The sequence below is a fragment of the Eschrichtius robustus genome, chromosome 20, assembly GCF_028021215.1.
Source record: "Eschrichtius robustus isolate mEscRob2 chromosome 20, mEscRob2.pri, whole genome shotgun sequence".
NCBI classification, from domain to species: Eukaryota; Metazoa; Chordata; class Mammalia; order Artiodactyla; family Eschrichtiidae; genus Eschrichtius; species Eschrichtius robustus.
In genome coordinates this window covers 7,199,829-7,209,449 of record NC_090843.1, presented here as the reverse complement: position 1 = coordinate 7,209,449, position 9,621 = coordinate 7,199,829, and the positions used below count along the sequence as shown (strand labels likewise).

Here is a 9,621-nt window from a genome sequence, read left to right as displayed (position 1 = left end):
GTGAAGCCGAATTTCAGAAGCACAAGTAAACCACTGAATGCTCTTGTTCAAATTTCTACTTACAAGCAGGAGGGCACTGCATTCACCGTAACTTCTGGGGGTGGCTTTTTCTCTAAGAAGACAGCTACCTCAGGTTTACAGTGGTGGTAGATGAAAACTCCCTAGACGTGAGAACTTGCCTTATACTTGCAAAAGAAAACATTTATTATTTTAAAAATGTATGTACATCGCCTTACGAAGATAACATGTTGGAGCCGGCCTCAGGAACCTTCCAGTGAGCCTTCTTTTATAACTGACCGAGCAAGATTTCGTGCAAGAGCAAGTCTCAGCATTTCCACCTTGGTGGTCTCTACATCATCATCCTAAAAGCAAAAAGCCTGCATGAGGCACAGCAGGAAGTTTACACCTTCTTTATAGTTGCCAAGACTGTCTAATCCAAAGGTAGACAGAAGGCATATAACATTCAGTAGTATCTTCCAGCAAGTTCTTAATATATTAGAGATGGAGCTGCATGCAAAGGACCACTCTGACTGACTGACTGACTGACTGACTGACTGACTGACTGACTGACTGACAGGAAAGAAAAAACAGAGACGAGAACACTAGAATCACCCCATTTTCTCCTAAAAGAAGTTGGTGTGTCACAGTTACAGGTTAAGAGCTATCTTAAGAGGCATGTGAGTTTGTAAGGGGCCAACATCTCGGGGGTGGGGGGGGGGGGGTACACCTGAGCTAGAAGGAGCCTTTTCTCATCTCCACTGTGCTACCAACAAACTGGAAAAGCTCAGCTGACCTGGAGTTGCTGGGCATCAGGCTCTCCACGCACTGGTCTTTCTGAGGTCAAGTCCTCCAGACATCTCATCAGCTCGTATGTTTGCTCTGCTGAAAAAATCACCTAGGAGAGAGACGCTGCTTCGCTTAGCTGCTCCCCAGCCAAAGCCTGCAGTGGTTTGGGCACGGGCTCAAGCTGAGACAGCCTTTCTTGTATCTCACTTGGAGAAGTGTGCTTTCTGTATGCAGCCCTGGGAGGGTAGAGCAGCCCCCCATTCTCACTCCCAGCTCCTGTCAGGGTCCTGGGCTGAGCACTGTCAGTAGACAGATGCCACATTTCAAATTATTAAGTAGTTTTTCTTGTGTAGATACGGATTTCCAGAGTGGGCGCTATAGGGGCATACGCACGCGTGCACGCACACACGCACAGAAGAAAATCACCGTGGACTCAACCTGTACCTGTTTCTGTTCCAAAAGGGGCAAGGCATCTGTTAGTAGTGTCATCCAGAAAGACCGGGGGGCAATCTGGGACGTCATCAGTGACAGGAGAAGAGAAGCAGCATCAACAAAACGCTTCTCCCCATACAACCGGTGGAACTCGCGGTACTTTCCTGTTGAGAACAGAGCACACGAAGTCACCTCTGACCCTACACAAAAGAGACCCCAGACCAGCCTTTCCACAGAGCAAGGAAATTCTTCCAGAGTGGCCTCCGAGCTCACGGGCCAATAAGACCAAAAGGATTCCAAATACACGCTTAAAAGGGGTTCCAGAGAGCCAAACCTGGGAGAATATGAGCATCAATATAAACAAGAGTCACGAATTATAACAGATTGAATAAAATAACCCGTAAGGCCATTACTGATGTAAATGAAAGAATAAACGGGGACCAAGAGGAAGCCTGCCATACAGTGGAATGCCAACTATGAAACACAAGGACTGGCAGTCAGAAAATCACCAGTAGTTACTAAAACTAGTGGGTCAAAGTCTGATGAGAAACAAGACATTTAAAAAAAAGAAACAAGACATTTAAATAATCCCAAAGTATCCCTCCACAGATTGTTAAAGGGAAAATCTTTAACCAAGTGACCAAGGTGAGCCCCACCAATAAGGGGGCAGCACTGAGGAGGACACATCACCTCGGTGGAATTCCTGCCCAAATGTATAATCCGAGGCTGCCCGCGGATAAGCCCCAACCAAGTGAGGACGTTCTACAAGAGAGCTGAACTGACTCTTCGAAAATGTCAAGATTAAGGAAGCACCAAGAAAGGCAGAGGCACTAATGAGACATGAAAACTAAATTCATGAACCTAGACACAAATAAAGGGCGTTACTGGGACAACTGATGGAATCAGAATACGGATTAGATGAGAGTATCGTATCGACGTTGGACCTCCTGATTTTCCTAACTGTGGTTAAATAAGAGCATGTTCTTGTTCTTAAGCAATGCATGCTCAGGTATTTATGGAGACAGTCTCCATATAAATCTGCGACTTATTTTCCGACTGTTCCCCCAAAAGCCTGACTGAGAGAATAAAGCAAATGAGGCGAAGTATAAATAATCTTCGGTGAATCTGGATAAAGCGTGTATGGGAGTTCCTTATTCTTTACACTACTTTCACAACTTCTAAGCCTGAAATTACCAGAAAATAAAACGTTACCAAACAATATCTTCTGCAGAGACTGGTACACAGGGTTCCATGTGTTTTAGGCCGGAGAAGCCTAGAACAGTCCCCCCAGTCTCCACAAGCGTCCACCTGTGCCGAAGGCCCAGGGGACAGAGCCCAGAGAGACTCACCCAGGAACGTCAGTCGATCGCTGAGCATCATGGCTGGCCCCAGGTTGTCAATGAGGTCCAAATCAGAAAAGCAGCCTCGCTCACAGTACTCCCTGAGGAACCTACAAGGCCCGGCCCAGAGGTCAGAGCAGCAGTCCCAGGCCCACCTCCTCAGCCTCCCAGCCGCCCAGGCAGTACCCAGGAAGCACACACAGATTGAGCCCACCTGTCTGAGACCAGCGTGGCAAAGGCGGCATCTTTGGCTCGAATGCTCCAAGAGAGGGCAGAGCCCAGGCGATTGTTGCGGACAGCTTTCATGGCCAAGATCTTACAAATGCTGCGAACTTTTTTGCAGGGGAAACAGTAAAGGCGAAACTGTCACCCTCCAGATCACTCCGTTCCGGAACCCTGCTGGGAAAGGAGCAGCTTCCCACCTCCTCTGAGCTCCACACGGCTTCTCTGGGGGCTGCAAATACAGCCTGGCCCGCAGGACTAGGAACTTTGAGGGTTATACACCGTCTCCTGGCAGGACCGGCTTTGCGAGGGGGTTGCATTTCAGGGGTGGTGAAAATCTTTGTATTGCTCCCCACAGATCAGCGCCTGCATTATCTGTCCCCACGCTGAAAATCCTACCATCCTTTGGGTCTCGAATGCTGTATGCTTTCAGAGACGGTCATAAACATGCAATTACCTCTGGGAAGAACAACAACTTAGGTTTTTATCATTCGACAGTGAGGGAGACGAGAAGGGGCCACCATCAGCACCGTCCCTTCCCGTGCTCTCCCCGGGCCACCTCCGGTCCTGCTTCCCCACCCAGCCAGCCTCAGCCAGCAACTGCAACCCACCTGGGACGAGCCACCTCGCGCCTGCCCCAGCCTGACCTCTGGCAAACGTGTGAGAGAAGTGGGCCAGGGCCTTTATAACCAGGCAACGGGCTCGACTGCTTCTAGGTCCCAGCGGATCCCTAGCTCTCTGTCCCTCCGCGGTGATTCTCCTGCGTTTTGGTTTACCTCCTGGCACCCAGTGCCCAGACGCTCTCCAGTCTGGCTCACACGGCATGAGCATAGAGGGTATGCTGGGAGGAGGGCCAACTCACCTTGCTCAGTCATCTGCCGCTGCTCGCAAACCCGCAGCACCTTGAGGGCTTTCCGCTCTGTGCTCAGAGGGATCCGCTCAACATGCAGCTCCAAGGAAACTCGGCCCAGCTCAGGGCAGTAGTCAAAGTAATCCACCCCCAGCTGCCACAGGCTGCACAGGTCCGAGGAGGACAGACGTGAGGGCCTGGGGCTTGGGAATTAGCGCCCAAGGCGGCTCCTCCCCCAGACCTTGCAGCCTTCAGGGAACCAGACGGGAGAGAACACAGTCCAAGCTCCACTGGCAGCAGCTGCCTGCTGAAGAGCACCCCACTGCCACCCCACGCCCTTGGGGCCGTCCTACCTGTGATGAGCAAAGAGTCCTGAGGCATATTCCAGCAAGAGGAACTCTCTCATGTTGGATCCAAAGCTGGAATAAAACATAACACGGGACCAAGACTCTGGGCCTGCTCTATTCAGGGCCCCCTTCGGCAGCCCAACCTCCCTTCTAGGCACTCGGTTCAACCCACCCTCAAGAGCGTGGATGGCGGCAAGAAGAGGGTTGGCGTGGCCAAGGCGTACTTACTAGAGGTTGTGCGACTGGAGGAGTTTGCAGTGATCCAGCAGGTCTGTCAGATGGGCCACAAACCACCAGTTGCTCAGGGCGATGCTACAGGTTCAGACACAAGGCAAGACGCAAAGTCAGGATGAGAGGGCATGGCCCACATGAGTGGAGTGGAAGCAGGAACCCCACGTGTCTTTTGCTTAAAAACGATGGCAGGGACAGAGGCAAGCTGGAATCTGTTTGGGAGCACAGAGTGAGAAGTTTCTGCCCACCAGGTGGGGACTAGTAACAGACACTGAGAAGGACATGCAACCCCCAAAGCAGCAGCCAACGATACTTTTCAATGGAGAATGTCACACAGAAAATGAAATAAAATCCAGGAACCCAATTAGATATAGAAATTGCGGACACAGAATAACATAATAAGAAAAGGACTGAAAGGGACTTCCCTGGCGGTCCAGTGGTTAAGACTCTGCACTTCCAAAGCAGGGGGCACGGGTTCAATCCCTGGTCGGGGAACTAAGATCCCGCATGCCATGCCATGCCATGCGGCCGGGGGCGGGGGCGGGGGCGGGGGCGGGGAAGAATAAAAAAATAGAAAAGGACTGAAAGATTGGTGGGTTTTGATTCTTAATGAAACATGGAATTCAAAAGAACATCTTCTTTTGCATTGGAATTTGCTGTTAATTTTTGTTTCATAGTTTTGATTAGTGTACTTTATGGACACAACTATATATAGGATGTCACTTTAAAAACCATCTTGTGTTATCTATTAATACTTTGTTATCTATTACTACTTTGTATAAAGAAATTATTTTTTGTTCGGTTACATGATTTGTAATTTGATTTTATTGGATATGTAATCTGACACATAATGAAAAGTCAGAAGTCCTTCCCCAAACCACATTTTAATCGAAACCTAGAATCATCTGTAGCCCTTGTTAGAAATGACATTTCCTAGGTCCCTCTTAAGGTCTGATTAAATTTTTTACATCATCAACTTCTGTAAACTCTCTAGCGTCATTTTGTGTAGAGTATACTATGCACTTACTGTCAGTGTGCATACATCATTTTGAGTTATATTTTTCATTTGTTACTTGGTGTAGGCCTTCCTGTATCTGTATATAATGCTTGACTATTAAAATCTTGGGAGAGGGAAAAGAAACTTTAATGGTTTCTTTCTGTAAGGCAAGATCAACCCCAAGTAAAGTGGAGGGAGCAGACTAAGGCAACTACACTGTCCCAGGTGTAATCATTCACTAAGGTAAACAATTCTGCTTTCAGGATATAAAAAGAACGGGGATTGGTTTACACTGAACTACTGGATAAATGTTTAAAACTTTTGCCTTCATCTTAGGGATACGGATACTATGATACTTCATCTGCTCCAGAATTCCATCATTATGGAATGTCATTTGGCCTCCCTAAATTTCTTTCATATATTAGATATATTCCAACTTTACTAACAGCGATGCATATGTATCTGACATTCAAAAAACTATGCCAATTTTCAAAAACGCTTTTATTTCTACTACCACCTTCGAACACTAAGCTCTGTAAGTTCATTACAGGCTATACAAAGCATCACGCTCCAATGCGTTTTTGTTGTTGCTGCTGGCTGCGCCTCTCCGCCTGAAGGATCTCAGTTCCCCGACCAGGGAGTGAACCCAGTGAAAGCCCAGAACCCTAACCACTAGGCCGACAGGGAACCCCCTTTGCTCAAATTCTTATAGGGTGCTTCCTTGGCCCAGGATTGCCTTTAACGATGACTTTCATAATTTTGTAATTCTGCTGCGTTCCTTCTTGATTTTGTCCTTTTTAGACAAGAGTCCCAATAAATACGGTATCTCTTTATGACAGCCCCCTAAACAAACCCTGACTCAATGGAGGTTTTTTCTCTTAACTGTTCTAATTTCATCATAGGTCCTTTGAGTATCAAGTTTTTTTTTTACTTGGTTGCGCCAGGTCTTAGTTGCGGCATGCATGTAGGATCTAGGTCCCTGACCAGGAATCGAACCTGGGCCCCCGGCATTGGCAGCGTGGAGTCTTAACCACTGCGCCACCAGGGAAGTCCCAATAATTTAAAAGTTTAAAATACTGTTATTTCATTTACTAGAGAGCGATTTAACAAAGTGTGACAACTGGAACTCCAGGCTGCCCTTTCAGCCAGTCACTTACCTCTCTGTGTCCCTTTCATCTATAAGATGGAAGTAATTTTACCTCTTGCCTACCTGGACTGTTTTAAGAAAAAAGTGGTAAAATAGATATAAACTGCTTTAAAAAGAGTATTTTTGAACAGTACTCTATATAAATAAAAAAACAGTAAACCTGAGCTTGAAGTTAACACATAACTTGTCCTCTACTTAAACTGCTTACCAACAACTACGGACATGCTGAAAAGCACAGCTGTGTCCATAGGAAAGCACTGCAAATTGGTTCAAATCCAGTCCTGCTACTCAATGACTGACCACTTCATTTCTTTTAACTTCGGCTTCATTGTCAAAGGGCAGGAATTATAATGGTCAATACAGTGCTTTGAGATTCTGAAGCTATCTTCAGAGTTATGACAAATTCAAATATAATCGATGAAATCAGAAATGACCAGTCCTAAGAATAAAATATCATATAAGGTGAGAAAGTGTATACTGAGAAGATGTAAAAACAAGCTGCCTCCTCACATATAAAATCACGCACATCCCCCACCCCTCCCAGAATAAGTTCTCTATAGAAAATTAGTCATGAGGGTTGTCTGAACAGAGGGCTGAAGGATGAGAAGGAACCTGCCAGAGGAAGACAAGGGAAAGGAGCATTCCTGAAATAGAGGAAACAGCCAGTGTGAAGGCTCAGCAGTGGCAAGTAAGCTTGTCTTGTTCCCACTTCAAAATGAAGCCCGTGTGACTCAAACTTCAAGACAGGTGGAGGCCAGCTCACTTAGGGCCTTGTGATGAGAAACCACAGGGACAGTGAACAGGAGAATGGCGTGGTTTAAGTTTTAAAAGATCACTTAGGCTCTTCTGTGATAATGGACAGTACAGAGACAGGTGATGGTGGGAAGCCAGTACGGGGCCACCTGTTAACGGTTCAGGGAAGGGCTTCCCCGGTGGCACAGTGGTTAGGAATCCACCTGCCAAGGCAGGGTACACAGGTTCAACCCCTGGCCCCGGAAGATCCCACATGCCGCGTAACAACTAGGCCCGTGCGCCGCAACTAGTGAGCCTGCGCTCTGGAGCCCGCGAGCCACAACTACTGAGCCCACGTGCCACAACTACTGAAGCCTGTGCTCCACGACGAGAGAAGCCACTGCACCACAACCAAGAGTAGCCCCCGCTCGCCACATCTAGAGGAAGCCCGCGCGCAGCAACGAAGACCCAACGCAGCCAGAAATAAATAAATAAATTTATTTTTTTAAAAAAACAGTTCAGGGTAACAGTGATGGGGCTTGGCCATGCCAGTGGCTGGGGAGGGAGCGAGAAGTAGCTGGTTGTGAGATATGTTGTTTGGTTTTTTTTTTATGAATTTATTTACTTACTTATTTATTTACTTATTTATTTTTGGCTGCGTTGGGTGTTCGTTGCTGCGTGTGGGCTTTCTCTAGTTGCCGCGAGCAGGGGCTACTCTTTGTTGTGGTGCCAGCTTCTCACTGCAGTGGCTTCTCTTGTTACGGAGCACGGACTCTAGGTGCGGGGGCTTCAGTAGTCGTGGCACGTGGGCTCGGTAGTTGTGGCTCACGGGCTCTAGAGCGCAGGCCCAGCAGTTGTGGCGCACGGGCTTAGTTGCTCTGCGGTACGTGGGATCTTTCCAGACCAGGGCTTGAACCGCAAGTCCCCTGCATCGGCAGGCGGATTCTTAACCACTGTGCCACCAGAGGAGCCCCAAGGTATGTTTTCAAGTTGAGCTAATAGGACTTACCAATAGACTGGTTAGTGCTTAAGAACTCAGTAAACAGTATGGACTCTGGTGAAGGGCTTTGGGTCCAAATACCCACAGAGCCCCTTGTTAGCTGGCAGGGTGACTTTATTAGGCCTCACATTCCTTGTCTGTAAGATAGGCATGAAATAATAGCACCTAAGGTTTGTTGCATGATAAAATGAAATACTCCATAAAAGCTAATAAATGTGAACTATTATTATCACCATCCCTGTAATTATTACCACTTTGTACACAGGTGACTGTACTGGCCTTAGGACTGGTCTCCCAGCCACCAGCCTTGCTGTCCTCACGCTCTTCAGACTGCTCTTTCTCAAATACGAATTTCATGGCACTGTCCTGCTGAAAATCCTCAGTGGCTCCCCATTTTCATAAAGTCAAAACTATGGGGAATAGTTTATTTGGTCCTTGATAATCTGATTTCTTTCCTACCTCTGTCACCAATTCAAGCCACCTCTCATTTAGTCTTTTGGTTCTATAGAGATGTTTGCAGTTCCTTAAGCAGGTAACAGACCATATTTCTTCCCTGCCTGTGCCTTCTCCCATGCTTTCTCTCTGCCTAAAATGACCTTTTCTAGTGTTCTTCACTAAACTTTTCAGGAATCAACCTAAGTGTAGCCTCCTTAAGGAGCTTTTCCTGACTTCCAATCTGATATAGGGTCCTCTTTTAAGGGATCCCACAACATCTGGTCTAGACTGTAAACTCCATACAAGAAAAACTGCTGTAATCTCAAAGCTTGGTACAGTGTGAGGCACATAACAGATGTCTGATAAATGCGGAACGAGTTGCACTTAAAAAGAAAGAGGTGGGGGAGTAGGCTGGGTGAGGGGGAAACAATATCTCAGCCTCCCAAAACAGCTGCTGTTACCTAGACTTCTAGCTGATGGTTACGGCAATACAGCCAGCAAGGGGGCTGTGGAAGACCCCGGAGCTAAGGCAGCCACGACACACGCCAGTCTGCACAGCCCTCGGGTGTCTTCCCAGAGGGCACACCAGCCTCAGGGCTGCAGGGCAGCGACCACTGAGGACAAGAACTAATGAAAAGGCTTGAGTGACCGAGACTGGAAGAAGTGCTAAATGAAAACGGACACCAGGGTCTTGTGCAAGCCTGAACAACACAGGTTTTGGATGTTCACACACATATAAAATGGAGGATTCCGAATGCAGGCTCTAAATGGAACAAGTGAACAAGCCCACCGTTCAAAGATGTCCAGGGAAGACTTAATTAGCTGCGCTGGGGTGGCCTCTGCTGGAAAAGGGAGAACTCTGGGGCCGGGAAGACCCGCGAAGGCCTATGGTGAAGGCCCTACCCTGGGTTAACAACTGTAACCCTCCAATGGACTGTGTGCCCTGCACTGGGGCTGCTGTCACCCCCTCATGCCAACCCCATGTCCTGCTTTTCTGGTGGCTCTGCAGCAACCACTGCCTCTGACCAGCCAAGATCTGGTGGCTGTGGACCTTCTTCTGTGAATAGAGCGGGAGGGTCTGTACACACCGATCTACCCTGAA

The 9,621-nt window shown here is 47.7% G+C and overlaps 1 protein-coding gene across 1 annotated transcript in view; it reads right to left on the bottom strand.

Annotated features, from left to right (window-relative positions):
• Positions 1 to 180: 180 nt before the first annotated feature.
• Positions 181 to 9,621, bottom strand: part of NUP85 (nucleoporin 85) — a 29,275-nt gene continuing 19,834 nt past the window's right edge. Inside the window, exons 12-19 of the mRNA XM_068531357.1 lie at positions 4,206 to 4,289; positions 3,984 to 4,049; positions 3,643 to 3,794; positions 2,773 to 2,890; positions 2,568 to 2,668; positions 1,231 to 1,382; positions 794 to 895; positions 181 to 362 (exon numbers count right to left, since the gene is read on the bottom strand). Of these exons, the coding sequence (XP_068387458.1) occupies positions 261 to 362; positions 794 to 895; positions 1,231 to 1,382; positions 2,568 to 2,668; positions 2,773 to 2,890; positions 3,643 to 3,794; positions 3,984 to 4,049; positions 4,206 to 4,289 (877 nt within the window). The 3' untranslated portion in view covers positions 181 to 260. The remainder of the gene's footprint in view (positions 363 to 793; positions 896 to 1,230; positions 1,383 to 2,567; positions 2,669 to 2,772; positions 2,891 to 3,642; positions 3,795 to 3,983; positions 4,050 to 4,205; positions 4,290 to 9,621) is intronic.